Source organism: Hypoxylon trugodes, assembly GCF_022578975.1.
Source record: "Hypoxylon trugodes strain CBS 135444 unplaced genomic scaffold F4822scaffold_3, whole genome shotgun sequence".
Lineage (NCBI taxonomy): Eukaryota > Fungi > Ascomycota > Sordariomycetes > Xylariales > Hypoxylaceae > Hypoxylon > Hypoxylon trugodes.
Genome location: NW_026250018.1, coordinates 2,814,197 through 2,831,642, shown reverse-complemented (window position 1 = coordinate 2,831,642; position 17,446 = coordinate 2,814,197). Strand labels below are relative to the sequence as shown.

Here is a 17,446-nt window from a genome sequence, read left to right as displayed (position 1 = left end):
TCTCTACCACGTGGTGTGTGAGATAGGTCAGGTCACTCTGCGTCACCTACCCAAAGGGCTATTTTAGAAAAATTACATGTATGGTGGTGTAGTGTCTGGAAGTTTGGGACCCGAATAGAAGGAAGGTCTTTCGATTGGGTGAACCGATCATAATACGTGAGATAATTACATGGATAAGGAAGGGCCCCTGTTGAGGAAGATCATGAATGACATCGGGGGTCGGCATCTCTAAAACTTAGGTAGATAAAAATTCAGCCCTATGCCCCAGGATTACGGTAGAATTTCAAAACTATCCTGCTAGTGCTTTTAAAATTCCTAAAGAGCCAAGCTATCATAAATAGCAAGTCGGTATGAGGTATAGCAATGAAGGTTTATAATTATTTTAGTCGCGAATTACTGCATAAAGGTTGCAGATTTACATAGCGACTAAAGAAACGAAGAATTGTTATTTTTAGTAACCTTCTCTACATAATTCACCACTATGTAACGATAATGCATGAATTCTTGTTTTTAGGCTTTCCAATCAAAACAGTGCTGACAATTTGTATCGCGCCAATCGCCCACATAAGTATTACTCGCCGGCCGAGAGATTTCTGGGTGGCATCCACAAATTCTCGAAGGATTGCCGTGTGGTTCAAGGTGTCAGGATATTTTATCTACGGACGAGCCAGACGAGACATAGAAGTTGTAGGTAGGGTTGGATTTTGCATCCTTCTGAATCTAGGGCTTATCATTGTTGCCCCTGGCTCGGGGTGATTAATGTGCCGTCGAACATTCCATACCATGTGGACGTCAGGGATCTAGACGTTGGCCCCCATATTCTCCAACTTCCTTTCCGTGCCGAAACATGAATCCCCTATATTTCGCAGCAACATATGAAGCGCCAGGACCAATCATCCTACTCGCGCTTCTGCTGTTTTGAATGAAAGGGGTGGTCGAGCCTGATCAATGGTACGTCGACGCGACGGAAATGTCAAATGTACTGTACAATGGCGTTGGATATGTGGGTAGCCGCGAAGGCGTTCAATAAATCGCGAGGTGTGGTACTCGATTTGGAAAACGCATGGAATATTTCCATTTCGATTCGAAGCCAGGTAATTTTGGCCAAGACATGCAGGTCCCTTTGCGTTTTTATGGAGGTGGCTGTGAGCTGCTTATTATTTACGAAAGTCTCGATCCAACGCCGGCCTTATCGACCCTCATGTAGGGCTGAGAGTCATCACTTAATGGTCTGTTTACAAGAGCTTTCATTCTATGTGGGCTTCCGTGCATGCACATATATGTAGTTCTCCCGCTACTTGACGAAGATGCGGTGCGTTGTATAGTCACTATAGTTCGGTGACGGGTTTGGGTATATTATGATCAGGAGTGGAGTGATTTTTTACAGGACTTTTTCCGCGGTGGTTCGGTTACGGACTCAAACAGCACTTTCTACACCGGAATTTGATAGTACATCTCAAAACATTTTGTCAATTTCTGACTGGCCATTAAGCGCTAAGCCGATAATCCGGCCGTGGAGTTTCCTATCTACTTAGGTACACAGACAGGTATTAAGGGAATAATATGCGACCCTTCGTGCTTCCCACCCCTCCGATTTTTATTTAATTTGCCATTTGATAGTTGACAACTCAATCTTGCACCGACGATCGCATGGATATACGGTTGAAGGATGCAGTAAGCAGAATTCATGTAATGCGCATCCATCACGAGGAAATCCTTCAGTTTCACGTGGCATTAGAGCCAAATGCATGCTGTGTTCATGACATCCCCAGAATGTTGTTTCATAAATGACGATAGTATATGCATATAGCTAGTCTAGAGACGATCATAGAACTACTAATAGTTCATACATCCGATCAGTAACTTTGGTATACTTACATAGGATTACTATCTTATTACACTCCATTGCTATGTACTTTTGACTAACACTTTGGGCAAGGCGGCAGAAGATGTCGTTCGGCTTCGGAAAAGATTTTCCCTCATACGTTTCTCAGTCAAGGATGTCTACATATTGCCTTCGCTTACATGAAATTTGTTAATCGTGGTCTATACGAATGATGGGTATGGGTTTCATTGAATTTCGCCTCTAGGTACCATTCTATGTATTCGTAACACAAGAAGACCGGGAATAGAAGAGAATGGTTACACCACTTCTTTTTTTAGAATGAGACAATTCCATGGTACGTGGAAACTAGTACGTAGTGCTACGTACCTATACTGGGGTATATCCGAGTTACCGTAAAGGAGCCAATAAGAATTTGACATCTTCTTCGCTAACCATCTTTGGCCACGCTAAGTCCCAACCATCTTACCGTTTTTGGTACGCAATTTACTAAATGGACCAATCACCAATTTGTACTTCCTATCCAATTAGGTGGACATAACTCGCAAGTATTGGTTTTCAATCTTTGCATACTCTAGAATCTTTCCTAACCAGGTACTGATGCTACATATCTCTTCACATATAGTCCTAATAGGGAATCTATACCTAGACATGTATGTAGGTATGCAGGTATGCAAGGTGGTGTTGGTTCAAGGTCAACATATCATGAATCGTCCCGTTGTTTCACGACCTCTAATATCGCTAATAACTCATGACCCATAGATCTTGAACTTCTTGTCGAGCTCTGCTTACATGCCATGCCATGCCATGCTCGTCATGGAAACCCTGGTTTGCCATGTTGCCCAGCTTGTCTGGTAGGAAACGGACATGTTTACTTCATGTTCTTTGCAATTTTGGATATAATTTCCAATTGCGTAACATTTGCGCCCGCGAGATGATAGAATTCCGGTGTTACACTTCAACGTCGCATATTTCCGAGTCGCCGAGATACTTCTTCTCATATCCCGAGACCATTTAGAAGAAATTAAGTACTACAACCAGACATGCACGAACTTTGCGGCTCTACATACTATGAATTAAGTCTCACGTCCCCCTTGCATTGTAACTGCTTATGGGGGGCGTAGACCGCTTCGTGCTCGTCCGGACATATGCGAAGCAGAACCATCAAGATGATGGCTGAATTTGGTAGATAGCGCCGACCTTCAAACCAAGATGCATAGGTATGTAAGTGGCATTATATTAATGGTGCTGTTACGTGCAGAGTGAGAAATGGGCAGTGGAAATGAGCCATTCGCCAATCAGAACTTATACTGGCACAACTTTATGCTTTCTCCTCTCTCCACAAACATAGCACTATGGGCCGTCGCGGTATGACACGTGCATGGCACTGAAGCGGGTAGGAATAAGGGGGGGCGGAGCATCACAATTTGGTAATCAGTCAAAGTTGCGATTGGTTAACACCAGCAATGAACTACGCTACATAAGCAGGGTTGTGGATATTTGTGGATATGTGTGGGCATCTATGCACATACGTAATGGCTGTGCAAATTATGCAGGGCATTCATTAGCCTAGAAAGTCCTACACTAGAGCTACAATTGACATAACGCATAACGTAGGAGGTCATGTACATGTATTATACATACATAGATTTATGTACACATGTATATACCATATCTGATACGTGCGATACATAAAACAAAGTACATACAAACACAACTATCGGACGTTTATGGTCTCCGCACTAGATATGACGATGGCTTCGGTAAGAGATCCATTCCATGTCGGCGGGGAAAACCAGAACGGCGAAGTATTCATGGATCTTAGCTCTTTACCATCTAGCGCCCTCCACCTTGGCCGTTCTTTGGTATGCCGTTCTTTGGTATGCCGTTCTGCTAACTAGCACTACCGATTCTAGACCCGCTGTTAGGCGTTCTCAAGACAACTTCTCGTCTCCCATTACCAGATTTAGAAATTCCCGATCAAAGACTTTAGCTCTTTAGCTTAGGGCATCGCTTTAGTAGCCAAGAATGTGTATGGTTGTGAGCCAAGATGTGAGACATACTGATCTATGGCTCAGGTTCCAAAAAGATATCTTGCTATCCCATATCGGATACCTCATACCCTATTGCTCAACTTGGGTCTCAATATTCGGAATCCCTTTCACCCTATTATTTGTAAGGGCACGTGTTACGCAAAAGTACATACACACCTACCTTTACGTGTTTGTCACTCTAGATCACTCCTGAAGATATAAAATTACTTAACCTAAGTAGGCTTAAAGAGGGACAAAAAGAAAAGTGAGAAATATTGGGAGGGGAAAAAAAGAAAAAAGCCACCAATCTTCAGAACACCTCCTGAAAAAGAACCCCGTTCCTTGACCATACACAGTAAAGAGTATAGTTATAGCTACCTGAGTATTTTCTTGGAATGCTCGGGGTCATCGAGATGGAGGGAGATGGTTGCAAGACAGGATAACCGCGAGACAAAGCGTCTCTCTTGGGCTCGGGATCTGTGGTAAATACTCAACTGCATACTACTTCCTGAAATACCGTGACATGTCGTAAACCGCATGAATAAGACAAGACGTAACTTTGCTAGGTACCTAGGCAGCTAGGTAGTTTCAATTGTCCGTGTTTATTGGTTTTTCCCGAAGTTGGAATTGATGAAAGTTAATCTAATCTGTCATTCAATTGGAGAAATAGACGTGGGTAGGTGAACCAAAGAATGATGATTTCCAATGATCTCAACAAGCCACTTAGGCATGGGTATGGGAGAGAGAACCCAGGGTTCCCTGTCGACCTTGCATCTCCTGGGACTTAGCACAGGCAGGGCAGCAGGGGAAGGCAAAGGTAAAGAAAAGTCAATTCTGGACCCCTGAGCATTTTTTGAGAAAAAAGTACATCTGAAGCTAATACAAATCGGGGTTGTTCTTGGCTGTAAAGTGCGTAAAGGCGCAAAGTACAGGTACGAAACCGAATGGGACCTTTGCCGAAGCAAAAGGTAGGTGCGGTTGACGACAAATTAAAACCTGCGGTGAACTTTTGAAGCCCCACTAAACTTACTTTCTACCAATGGATAAGAGTAAAGGACCTAACGGCGGGCGGGATGTCCACCTGAGACTCTCTACCCACGTTGCTAGTGCAGCCCACGGTGTGCCTACCGCGGACTTGATGCTGGGAAATATTCCAATGAGGTATAAAAAAGGGTCAAGTACCATAAGGTAAGGGTATTGTAGGAGGCTACGTACTACGATTACTACCACCCACTATCGAATAGTACTGCATAAAAAAATAGCATAGAGGATGGTTGTGTACATGTACCATCCCGTCCATCTTTGGATAGCACACGCCCACCACCTATTTTGTAGAAGGCCCCCACCCCACTCAGAATTTTATGGAGATTTCATGGATAGACAAAGTACCTTTGTACCGCTGACTTTGAAGATTGACATCCGTGATCATGTACTTCGGTACCTTCAATGAGAATAAGTCGGTACGTACCTAAGCAAGGCTCTATGTCGACCCCTGATCCTTGTCCCCCTTGTCACCGCTGGTGCTGTGCTGTTCTGGTCCCCTAGCGGCTTGTATATTGGTACGATACCTAGGTACCGCGTTCGATTCTGCCCTACGACCCACCCCCCAAATACATCCATCAACACATAGGAGCATGGGAGGCATGGAAGGCATGGGAGGAAGTACTTTGGTACCCGCACCCTACGCGGCTATGCTCCTACAAAAATGCAAGAGCGTATATAGGATGCTAAAAGCCCCCAAAAGCATCACCACTCCTGCCCCATCTCCATGATCTCGGAGCATGCGAAACTAATCTGTCTCTTTTTGCTCTATCCTTTTATTTTTCCTTTTTGCTGTGGGTTGTTACACGTTCCTTAGGACGACAGCAACATACAACCCGTATATATATATATATAATAGACCTTGTCCTTTCTTGAGTCTGTGCCTCTTCACTACACCACAACACCAGCAACCAGCACAGCACAGCCCAGCCGACGAAGGGGAAGCCAGCCTTTTCTTACTCACACCATCGCTATACCATAACCTCTCTCATCGCGTGAGGTCATATGTTTAGGAAGCTATAAGGTTAGACGAAGAGAACATCACGAATCTCACACCGCACGAAAAATCTCATCTTGACGATCGGGTCACCCAAGCTTTGCGACTCGACTTACATAAAATCCTTCCCGCCCAGAACCCACGATCCTCATCTTCAATTAGCTACTCCGCCCCCTTCTAGTCCCACTACTCCCCCACGACTATCGTGACGTCTTCATTACTTGCTCACACTCGTTGAACCGTCTTTGGATTCCGTCGCCATTCTTTGAAGCCCTGGTATGGTACAACTGTACGAATGTGAGCTCTCACCTACCTTCACCATACCGCACCAAACCCACCTTAGTCATCATCACCTGTGTCTGAACTGAGACACTGACGCGAGGAGGTCGCTAGTGTAAATACATTTTGTTTGGGGTTCCTAGTTTATATTCACCGCAATTTTCTGGCATCGCAATCAACGGCACCAGAGACTAAGAATGGCAGCTGTTGCCAACCAATCTTACAATATGTTTCCCCAACAGGAGCAGGACTTTATGCTCTACCCTGAAGCTCACCACCACCACCATCAACACCACAATAACGGCTATGCTTCGCCAATACTAGATATGCACATGAGCCCAAACGGTTTTCACGCGCCGCGAAGTATACAAAGTGATTTCCCTCAAACCTCTGGATTTGAGGTTGGCGCGATATACCCAGAATCACAACACATTATTTACAACAGAACGTCACCTGGTATGTTCCCAGAGGACGGTGAACTAGCAATACCAGCTTCAAACCTCTCCACCGCATCAGCTCCTTCGGCAGCATCGTCCACAGTCGGATCGCCCAGTTCAAACAACGGCCAATTAGCTTTCCTCCCCGAGTATTCGCAGAATGCTCTGGGCGTCAACCCGGGTATTGTTGGTGCAAGCGACTACTACACAGGGGGTGACTACGCTCCTTTCCCCAATACAGGTATGGAAGAATTCAACGTGGTTTATGACAAGCCAGCCGGTTTCGTTGGTGAGTTGGCGCGGGTTTCATTTTAGATGCTTTTGCTTGTTTTTTGAACCGCGACCTCTTCACAGCATCCGATGACGTTGGCGATAGTCTCGCTAGCGTCATCTCTTGCTAATGTCGAGGGAGGAGGGGGAATAATCATGTCGATTTCTTTTACACCAAAGTCGCAAAACAGTAGTGGAGACAATGTGTGCTGACCGTAAGCGCTTCAGATCCCTCGATGATTCACCCGGAAATCCGTGGACCTGGACCGATGGCCCCGCCAACAATACAACCCGCACGCTACGAAAATAACAACTTCAACTCGCCTCAAAACCCTTACCCCAACTCACCCGCTCTTTCTGGTGCCGCCTCACCAGCTCCAGCTATGCGCAATGGCAGCCAATCGCCATATATGCACTCATATCCTCAACAGTACAGTCCTTACCCAGCGCCTCCACTAGCACACCCTACGCAACAAAGTCTTTCGTCACCTCAGTCGCATGGATCTCACGAATATTACAACAATGAAGAATCGGAGAAGAAGCAGAGATGTTCTTACCCGGACTGCGGTAAGGTCTTCAAAGACCTTAAGGCGCATATGTTGACTCACCAAACCGAACGACCAGAAAAGTGCCCAATCCAAACGTGCGACTACCACATCAAGGGCTTTGCACGGAAATACGACAAGAACCGACACACCTTGACTCACTACAAGGGTACCATGGTGTGTGGATTTTGCCCTGGATCTGGTTCGGCTGCCGAGAAGTCGTTCAACCGTGCCGACGTATTTAAGCGACACTTAACGGCCGTGCATGGCGTGGAACAAACACCTCCCAACAGCCGAAAGAAGGCGGCAACTTCGGTGAACAATGGCAAGAAGTTGACTGGTTATGCGCCTGACGCCACAGGGAAGTGCTCGACTTGCTCGGCTACTTTCTCTAACGCACAGGACTTCTACGAGCATTTGGACGACTGTGTTTTACGCATTGTTCAACAGGAAGACCCCGCCGAGGCCATCAACGCCAAGCGATTAGCTGAAGTGGAAAACGATAACGATGTTCACCAGACTCTTCAAAAGAACTCATTACCTCTCACTACACAAGCTACCTCTAACTCAGATGATGACGACGACGAAGAGATGGGCGAAGAGGATGACGCCGCAGACGAAGACTTCAAGTCGAAGAAGCTTACTTCGCCCACGACAAAGAAGAAGGGCAACCCAGCCAATGGTGTTCAGAAGTCCCGAGGCATGACGCACTCGAGAGGCGGCGTACCGCTAACGAGTAAGAGCAAGAGCCGCAAGAATCGACGCGAGTACCCGTCTTCGTGGGGGTTTGACAAGGGTCAGATGACCTTGAAGAAGCGAATCATGACCGTATTCGATGGCCCTCGTCGATTAGCAAAGGACGACATGATGCTCTCAACAGATCATGAGGTCCGTCTCAAGCTAGGCGACGGAAAGGCCTACGTGACGGACCTTGACGTCGAAACGCTGAAGCGCGCCAACGGCTTCCTCGGCGCAACAGAAGAGGAGAAGGGACTCTGGGTGTCTGATGACCCCACCGAGGAGGACATGAAGACAATGCTGGAGTTTAGCCAGCACCACCACTAATCACGTATATATATCACATCATACTAGTGTATCGATATAGTACAGCATCATGACGACTGAGACGAAGATTGGGATAGCATGACTGGCGCAAGGTTTACTGCACATTGGGAGGGCACTTAATGGCATATATAAAAATAGGGAATCCTACTGGGGATTATTCTCTGCCGGGAAGGGAGATCTACCGGCGATCTATAGAGGAGAGCAACAGAGAAACCTATTATGATGGATGGGAATTTCTCTGGCGGCTCAGGATGGACTGAGAAATATTTTGGTTACATGTCTTGGTATATTCTGTAGTTGGATGATCTGTATCGATACCCTGTCTATTGTTCTATTTCTCACTATTATTCATCACATGGCGGGCGTTATGAAGACCGAAAAAAGTCGGCTTCGTTTTTGAATAAAACGTTTATCTCTCTTCCGCTACATTTATTATAGCCTTGCTTACTTAGTGATAAGCGCATATACAATCTGATGATCTTATGATATCTCGACTTCTATTTAATTCTAGATCCAAAGATGATCACTTACTACACAAGTTGATGGTTAGTTTTTCGCTTAAGATTGCTTGACTGGGCTACAGCAGCATACAAACAAGAAACAAGACCAAGGTACGTTATCGGGTCACGCTGATCTCTAGTGGATGCGTGTCTCGAATCTCGCCGGTGTGCCAGTCAATACTACAACTCGGTACGGGTAAGTCAGAAGAGATTCAATGAATCGTCTTCGGCGCATTTCATTGGAAAAGACAAGGGATGGAAGTAAAGTAAGTCAGCCAGCGACACACCTCCCCATTTCCCGAACGAATCCTCCTATTGCCTGAAACCGCAGGAGGTTTAACGGATCGCATGTCCATTGTATGCCATTGTATGCATCTCTGTAGCTGAAACGGGGGCACTTCATTTCCGTTAACGGGTTCCATTGCCGGTCGCAGCGACGGCGGCCTTGTTTTCTGGGTTGCTGTAATAGCATCATACATAATAATACGTGCATATTTACATAATACGGTATTTGGTCTCGTAGGGGGGCTAATTTGTTTATTGGCATTTCTCCCGTTCTCCATTCCCCGTTGCGACTCGACTTTAATGTAATTGGACAAGGTCCGGTTGGTCGGAAATGCTGTCATCCATATTTTGCTGACAAAGATAAAAAAGATTAAGAGAGTGGAAAGCGCGGCATGCCCTGCGGACTATTGTAACGATACCTAAACCATTCAACAGCGGACAGCGGCCCAAATCGAGGCCTCCTCAGAAAGTGAAAAGTTAGGCACGTACATACATACATACATGCCAATCCCTAACTATGTAACGGACTAGGCCGTCGTGGCTTGGAAGAATATGACCGTTTCGTGCAGCAAAGTCAAAAGGTAGTAGAGTGGACCTGAGGCGCAGCACCCGCCAAACCACGTGTGGTGCTAGGGTTGACAGGTACCTAAACATACCTAAATTCCAGCGCTACCCCTTACCCGTCTACAGGGCCTAATAGGGAAGTTGGGGTACGTTCTTACAAGCGGTGAAGGGGCGCAGCAGGCTTACTTGCAGGAACAAATAACGTAACTACCAAGTACTTATACTCTATTATATACAGTTGGGACTAGGGTAAGTAACATATCTAGGTACATTATCTAACGCATACTTTACTAATGCGAGTAGGTATTCGAAGGAGCCGCTATTGTATTCTTCACAAAAGAAATACTTCAATGTTGCATTAAATAAGGCAAGGCAAGACTACCTGTATACCTAGGTACTAAACTACTTAGCGTTGATGAGATTGATAGGTCTCACTGAGTCCGAGCCAGCAGGAACACTAGTTCAATACCAATACTTCTGATGTATTTCTCCACCGAATCATAGTACATACATAGTAGATAAAAAAAATCAATTCGAAACACGGCCACAGACGGCCCCTCTTTCTTCATCTCATCCCATCCTCCCGCATCAACATCATAGGTAATCTTTATCATCGACGGCAGCGCCGTAGACGCACATACAGCCACAGCGGTTGTTTGATGCATATCTTCTCCCCTTTTCGTATCGATTGTATGTAGGCTCTTCTAGATTCGTAGTGATGTCATCTCAGCCAGCAATTGTTGCACTACATTCGGCCCGCCATCGCTTGTAATTGATACCATCCCTTCCTTCTCTAACTGTCTAAGTACACCTAATTCGCCTTTGATTCAGTATACTATGTACGCTAGTGAGGTATCCAACCTAAACATCGTTCTATTTTAAAGTTGCGGGGTGGTGTGGCGTTCCTCCATTTACTAGACTTAGTGAATTTAGTGCTATGCCATTTTCCGCATCGGCGATGTTATGACGGATATATTCCGTGCTGGCCCTACGAAAAGTACCGTCGTACTGTACTTCACTACTGTGCAGCTTAACTCTATCCATGGCCTTAACATGAATGGCACATGTCCCTAGATCCCTACCAGGATCTACTGTGTAGATACGTACCCAACTCCAACTCAATTGGGCACTCCACTTTCTCCTGATATCAAATCATTTCCACATTCGTGAGCAGTTTGAAGAACGAGGAATTTCTATCACATTTCGCTACGTACCCTTTCGATGACATGGGCATGGGTCTTCGTCAATAATCACCAATCAAAATAATCCACGCCTCCACCCTGCAGACACGAGGAAAGCGAGCCCAACCCCCCTGCCCCCTCTTTTCTACCCCTATCCCCCTGTCCCCGCTAAGAGCCTCAAAAATTTTGATCCGTGCTGTCTGTGTGTCGTCAGTCGATTTTTTTCCGGGTTAAGATCCTCTAGAGTTAGAAGGCAAGGGTCGTGAGTGAGTTTAGTGAGGAAGGATCTAATGCAAATGGCCCTCACGAGCCGCATCGCGCTCCACGGCCCTCCTACCTCGGATCCGGAGGACTTCTTCGGCTCCGCCCTCGGCGTCATTTTTCCGGACGACGTGACGAACCAGCACGGCGACGCGGACCATTCCCTCTTATACACATCCCCGCATCTTCCCCGGCCTCTGCATATAGCTCTCGCGGATCCGCATCGGGAGAACGATCGCAAGTTGTTCAGTCATTATCTCTGGAACGCGAGTTTGCTCCTTGCGGAGTTTGTGGAGGCGGGTACTTTGAGGATACCCCTAGATCTAGGATTGGGTAGGCTAGGACCAAGTGATTTCGATGCCACGGGTCTCACATGTCTGGAGGTAGGCGCCGGCACCGCGTTACCAAGCCTGATGTCTGCGCTGCTCGGTGCCAAGGACGTAGTCGTGACGGATTATCCTTCTGATACCGTCCTCAGCACCTTGCGCAAAAATGTCAAGGTCAACGCTAAGCCTGAAAACTCCCCTAGTAGCATCCTCGCGCCAGTCACAGTCGAGGGTCATTCCTGGGGCGAACTAGACACACCCTTCGCGACGGCGAACCGCAATCGTTTCGACCGCGTTTTCGTCTGCGATTGTCTGTGGATGCCATGGCAACACGCCAATTTGCATAAATCCATCGCGTGGTTCCTCAAGGATGCCTCCGCGCGAGCGTGGGTTATAGCTGGCTTCCACACAGGAAGACAGAAGATGAGTGGCTTCTTTGAGGACGAGGTTTTAGCGGAGGCCGGTCTCGAGCTTGAGAGCATATGGGAGCGCGATTGTGATGGTGTTGAGCGTGAGTGGGTTTGGGACCGCGGGCAGGAGGATGTTAGTGAGCGAAAGAGGTGGTTAGTTGTTGGCGTATTACGGCGGAGAACGTCGTCCGCAATTGAAGGGTGAGGCCACATAAAAGAAATTCGAAGCCCGAACTTGGCCTGCAAACAATATTCACTATTTCAGACTTCAGTTTGCATAAATCGCGAGATCTAACTTATTCAACGATGAAGTCATAAGGCTTCTACGGCCCAGCAAGAACCCCAAATTCTCTCCTCGTAGTTTGCTGTATATATAAAGACATAAAAGTTTAGATACCCACAAAGAACATTAGGGAGACTTTCACATTCCGAGACGGCGACTCTTGCATCTAGATACCTTAGCAACAGGGTAATGTGAGTTACAATTGATCCAAAGTCAATATATATATACGTATAACACAAGAGTAAGTTAATTTATCAATTGTTACCCATGAATGTGTGATAAATTGGTGGCCAATTGACTTATCCATTCTCATACCAAAGGATAAATACATTCATATATATATAAACTCATACATCTTCCCCTGAATTTCACAACGTCCACCGAATGTAGAGACGAAAAGAAGGTAGTATACATGATGCTCGCTCCATGCTAGTCCATATGCCATGCAAGATATATATGCTAGAATATGCGACAAAATTTCTTTGCTTCTGGTGATATATAATGCTGAGGTAAATGCAACATTCTGGGTAAAGGTATGAAACTGAGACGAGTAAAAGGAGCTATTCCAAAGCCTCAAAAGACATGGGAGAAGGTCTGTCGACGCGTGGGACCGGACTCGTGGAAATAATAAAAACCATAATCGTGTTGCTGTCTACCTGTAAGGATATTTAGGCACCAAAAGACTTCTTTCGGTATATCGTCCATCACATTGCCGGGCCACCTATCCAGCTCATATCTGCGTCCCTGCAGAAGGCCTTGACCAATGAACCCGTACACATGGCCCATCAAGACTTCCAGCATTCTCTATACAGATTCTCCTTCCCAACCTATTTCCCTATTCAGATTCATTAGTAAAAACGAAAGGCTCAGTATTGCATCGAAAAATGCTGTTTAGTCTACATCTTCCTCTAGAGATATTTGTTCTTTCTCGAACGCAGGCCCAGGGCCAGTATAACTCGGTTCTGGTATACTACTAGGTCTTGTAGGAATACCAAGTCCAGCAGTAGCGATTCGCAGAGTGGGTACGTCTTCGGTAGGGATATTTTCGCCTTTCTCGAATGCAGCACCAGGGCCAGCATAACTCGGTTCGGGTATCGTCGTCGTATCCGCCGTCACGGTACTTTGGGTCGAGATTCGCGGAGTCTCCTCTAAATTGGACTCAATACTGTGAACCGCACTTGAGCTAACCCCGCCTTTTACCGGCTGGGGACTCAAGACATTGGCGGATTGCACGACATAAGTCGGAGATATCAATTCCTCGGAGCCGAAGGGCAGAGGCCTAGAAGGTAAATCACTACTATTTCGGCCATCGCCTCCAAGCTTTCGCAGCAATGCTTCAGATTGTTGCTTAGCCAATTTCTGAAGCTGAGCCACAGGATCCTTATGATAGCGCAGCACGTTAGTCAAATCGCAAAGGCAGTCTGCAGGACTCCACCTGATTCCATGCACACATACCCATTCCGTCTGCGCGGGCACGCCCTCCGCGGCCGGCAACAGCGGGTTTTCATCAGTATCATAACCGACGTTGGGGCCGCCACCCCAAAATTTTGCTCGGCGGATAGGTGCTGGAGTAACTGGCAGGCTGGGACGCTCAGCTTCGCTGGGGAAGTCAGTGAGCTTGCTTCCTCGCCGGCGCCAGGTAATCTCGGCCTCCTCGCCAAACCCAGGCAACGTCAACACGCCGGGAGATTTGAGACTTCGCGTTCGTTTGTGCTTTTGTATTTTATCGACGTAGCGCTCAATCTCAGGTACCCCATCCCAAGCATTAGTCAACGTGAAAGAAGACCAAGGATCAGACGGTGTGATGTGAATGGTTGGCGTGGTTGGTGTGGTTGGCTCGCTCTTTTGTTCAACTGTTGACGCTTCCGTAACTGATGATTCAGAAGAAGCTTGAGGATCAGGAGCGGCCCATGGTGTACCCGTGGGTGTTTCGGAGCCGCCCGTGTCGGGCTCGATATTCTGAGGGCGCTCGTCGGGGAATACGCGAGACGGTGGGGCTCGCTCAGTTTCCCATGGGAATATTGGTTTGGGCGGTTCGGAAGGGGGCGCTGGGCGTTCCTTGGGAACTTCGTACCACATATCTCTTGGGGGGCTTGGGTATCGTTGAGGAGCAACAAACGGAGTAGAGTCATGAGACATCTCGTATATAGTCGCGGGGAAGTTCATGGCTTCGGGCTTTGAATCTGCGGGGGGAGATTCTCTGTGCTCGGGTTAGCTATTGGATCCTCAGGGACGGAATCAGGTAGGAAACTAACCTCTGCGCATCCCAGTTTGACATAGAAGGCTGGAATGGTGGTGGTTTCTGCTCGGCCTCGTCCTTGGGTGGGGGAGCCCCATGAGAGGGTTCGGGGACCTGCCCTTCTCGAGCCTCAGTGTGAGTTCCCTCGACATTGGTATGAAAAGACGACGCTTGAAAAGAAGTGGAGGGGTCAAGCTGCGGAGCAGTGGTTTCGGACGGGGCCTCTACGTGACCATGATGTTGGTGGACACCATGATCATAGTGGCCATGACCGTGAGGTCCAGAATGGGAAGCATCATGCGAATGAAACGGTTCGCGATGTCCATGTTCATGGGAATATGACTCCGGAACCGGGGGCTGGACATGCTGGTGGGGATCGCTGCTAACGCCACTATGAAGCTCACCAGTTATCTGGAAGTGGGTAGCCTTTGGCTGATACTCTCCCTTGGTGAAGAATTGCACCAATTCAATTGACGGCTGCGTGGTTGTAGGAGTTATGGTAGTAGAAGATTTGGCCGTGGATGTAGTTGCAGGCTTGCCGAGGATAGAGGGTGTAGGCGCTGGAGTCTAGGTATTGTGAGCTGAATGGAGAACGTGACAATCAGGAGATCAACAAGAAACTTACCGGAACTCGGTAATGTCGGTCATAAACAGCCCACCATCTTCCGGTCATTTCGTCATAGAGGGAGCTCCCAGTACTGGCGCGTCTTCCTTTAAACCAAGGCTTTTCGGGACCGATAAAATGCACCATACTAATACCAGACTGAAAATGGCGGTATGCGGGGACATATTGGTAATGACCAGAAGGCGTGACATTATATGTGAAGCTGAGGCGATTATAGTTATTCTTGAAGTGCATGTTGATAAGACCTTGATCGGCTCCGTCGAACGAAATATTCCTCTCGGCCATTGCTATCATCGCATAGTAGTCGCCCAAGTTCGGAGTCAAAACCATGACGCCCGTATTAAAGAGGTCGGGCCAACCAATATCGGGGGCGGCCGAGAATGAGTGTGATATATTAAAAAGCTCGTCCGGAGCTCGGTAGGCGACGACATCGCAGTCTATATAGACGATTTTGCGAAAATGAGTCTGCTTCCATAAGTTTATTTTCGTAAAGGCTGAATGTAAATCGGCTCGGTTCATGAGATGAAGATTCGCCGGTTGCGAATTACGTATCCGGCCGACTGGAATAACATAATCATACAAGGTCTGGTCAATTGGATTAGTTGGGCATAATCTCCCAATGCGAAAGAGCTGGCAAAGCTTACTTTGAGTTGTGTTATAACATCAGCCGATACTGTATCTAGTGTGACGAGAACCGCTAGTTTCTTCGTGGTACCGGCATCTCGTAGAGAATGCGCAAGCACCAGCGCTCCTTCGAAGGGTCAGAAAATCCATCATAACACGACTAAGTAGTGGAACATACCGGGTAAATATGTGTCGCTCAAGAGAAGCTATAAACACGTGTATATTAGTTACCTTTTTATCATCCAAGACCTTCGAGGTATCACGAACTGTAGCGTACACGTCCTCCTCCGCTCCGCCTTGCACAGCCATTGTGTGCAAGGAGTGACGATAATATCACGCCAGGTTGAATGGTGAAGAGAGGGGTAAATAGAGTACGTAAGAAGGTGTATGTATCCAAAATACGTACGGTATTGTCTGATACAAGAAGCTGTTCGTTTATAGGAATCAAGGACAGCCCTTGCGAAAAAGTAGAGTAGAGTAGGAAAACAAGTCCAAGTAACAAGAACAATGCAAATAATAATAACAAAGTGAATTAATTATTATTATGTTATGTTTGCGCCGGTGATGCGGGACAAATTGGCTCGGTTGGCTGGTGAAGGCCCTGGTTGTTTTCTTTTCCTTTTTTTTCTTCAGTCTCTTCCCTTCCCAAGACAAGGTTCAGAGCAGAGCTCATCGAAATGGACCGTGTCCGATGAGAAAATGCGACGCTACCAGCCTACGTAAAGTAGCGTTACTCTCGTGAACAAGGATTTCCTTGGTCTAGCCTGGCCTAAGGCACTTCGGGTTTATATGTACCTCAGGGTATCTATGTCAGACAGACAGGTGGGTTCGTTGGTGACTCGGGTGAAAATCCAATCGAGGTATTCGATATAGATTGGTCCCAAAGTAATTTCAGTTCTGTACGACTATGTAACTACTTGCATGAGCATCAACATAGGGAATAGTAATTGGAGGATGTTGACATTTAAGACATGTGCGTGGGTGATCCAATGGTTCCAATGTGTAAGATACATCTAGAATTAAAAAAAACAAGCTTAGCGTACAAGGAGCTTAGATGACCCATAGCTCCCCCGCAGGGGGTAATTTCCACTTAGTGTATTATGTCATTTAGTGAAGATTTCATCTCGCACTTGCCAGAGCTTCCGCAAAACTAAGACAGACTAAATCTGTTGGTGAGGGGCAATCCCATCTCGCTTCAATGTAGCTTCTTTAGTTGACTGCCTGCATGTATCTAATGTTAAAAGTAATATCCGTCGCTCTAGATTTTCATATGAACCGATATGGACTAATGGAATCTAAATTTTTGGTACCTTTCTGTAGACATCAGACCACCCGTGGGGGGCACACTTGTCAACCAACATCACCAGCGCGCTAACTTTCAACGATTATAGGTTAGTAGGGTCTTCTTTCATATGATTATCTTAAGGGTTCAATCTGAGTATATTATAATATAAATAACTTATAAATAAAAGTTTATATTCATGCAGATATATAAAGTATTTTCATAGTTTTAGTTAAGTTTACGCACCGTATGTAGGATGACGACACCTCTCTTCTTACTCCGTATGTGACCGAGTCTATCCGTTGACGAATCAGAAAACGATTTGAAGGACCCCGCAAAGTGATCTTCATAAATTG

The 17,446-nt window shown here is 46.6% G+C and overlaps 5 protein-coding genes across 5 annotated transcripts; 4 read left to right on the top strand and 1 right to left on the bottom strand.

The window, feature by feature from the left end:
• The first annotated feature begins 359 nt into the window (after positions 1-359).
• On the top strand, positions 360-867 carry F4822DRAFT_181661 (uncharacterized protein). Its single transcript, XM_051453419.1, has one exon. The coding sequence runs from the start codon at positions 493-495 to the stop codon at positions 754-756; it is 264 nt and encodes an 87-aa protein (XP_051317097.1). The 5' UTR covers positions 360-492; the 3' UTR covers positions 757-867.
• A 2,739-nt stretch (positions 868-3,606) lies between these two features.
• Positions 3,607-4,492, top strand: F4822DRAFT_396366 (uncharacterized protein). The gene has a single exon (XM_051457519.1). It carries the CDS (start codon positions 3,623-3,625, stop codon positions 3,842-3,844), a length of 222 nt encoding a protein of 73 aa, XP_051317096.1. The 5' UTR covers positions 3,607-3,622; the 3' UTR covers positions 3,845-4,492.
• Positions 4,493-6,390: 1,898 nt separating this feature from the next.
• On the top strand, positions 6,391-8,510 carry F4822DRAFT_427171 (uncharacterized protein; the record flags this gene model as incomplete). Its single annotated transcript, XM_051460691.1, has 2 exons — positions 6,391-6,919; positions 7,129-8,510. 2 exons carry the CDS (start codon positions 6,391-6,393, stop codon positions 8,508-8,510), a joined length of 1,911 nt encoding a protein of 636 aa, XP_051317095.1.
• A 2,219-nt stretch (positions 8,511-10,729) lies between these two features.
• On the top strand, positions 10,730-12,554 carry F4822DRAFT_396356 (uncharacterized protein). The gene has a single exon (XM_051457518.1). It carries the CDS (start codon positions 11,331-11,333, stop codon positions 12,240-12,242), a length of 912 nt encoding a protein of 303 aa, XP_051317094.1. The 5' UTR covers positions 10,730-11,330; the 3' UTR covers positions 12,243-12,554.
• A 657-nt stretch (positions 12,555-13,211) lies between these two features.
• On the bottom strand, positions 13,212-16,117 carry F4822DRAFT_427169 (glycosyltransferase family 8 protein; the record flags this gene model as incomplete). The annotated part of the gene is made up of 7 exons (XM_051460690.1): positions 13,212-13,700; positions 13,776-14,520; positions 14,576-15,126; positions 15,185-15,769; positions 15,829-15,935; positions 15,987-16,014; positions 16,076-16,117. 7 exons carry the CDS (start codon positions 16,115-16,117, stop codon positions 13,212-13,214), a joined length of 2,547 nt encoding a protein of 848 aa, XP_051317093.1.
• Between the last annotated feature and the right edge of the window lie 1,329 nt (positions 16,118-17,446).

Bases quoted from the DNA above. Each gene is read 5' to 3' on its own strand.
- F4822DRAFT_181661 (XM_051453419.1), top strand. From the start codon at position 493: ATGCATGAATTCTTGTTTTTAGGCTTTCCAATCAAAACAGTGCTGACA.
- F4822DRAFT_396366 (XM_051457519.1), top strand. From the start codon at position 3,623: ATGTCGGCGGGGAAAACCAGAACGGCGAAGTATTCATGGATCTTAGCT.
- F4822DRAFT_396356 (XM_051457518.1), top strand. From the start codon at position 11,331: ATGCAAATGGCCCTCACGAGCCGCATCGCGCTCCACGGCCCTCCTACC.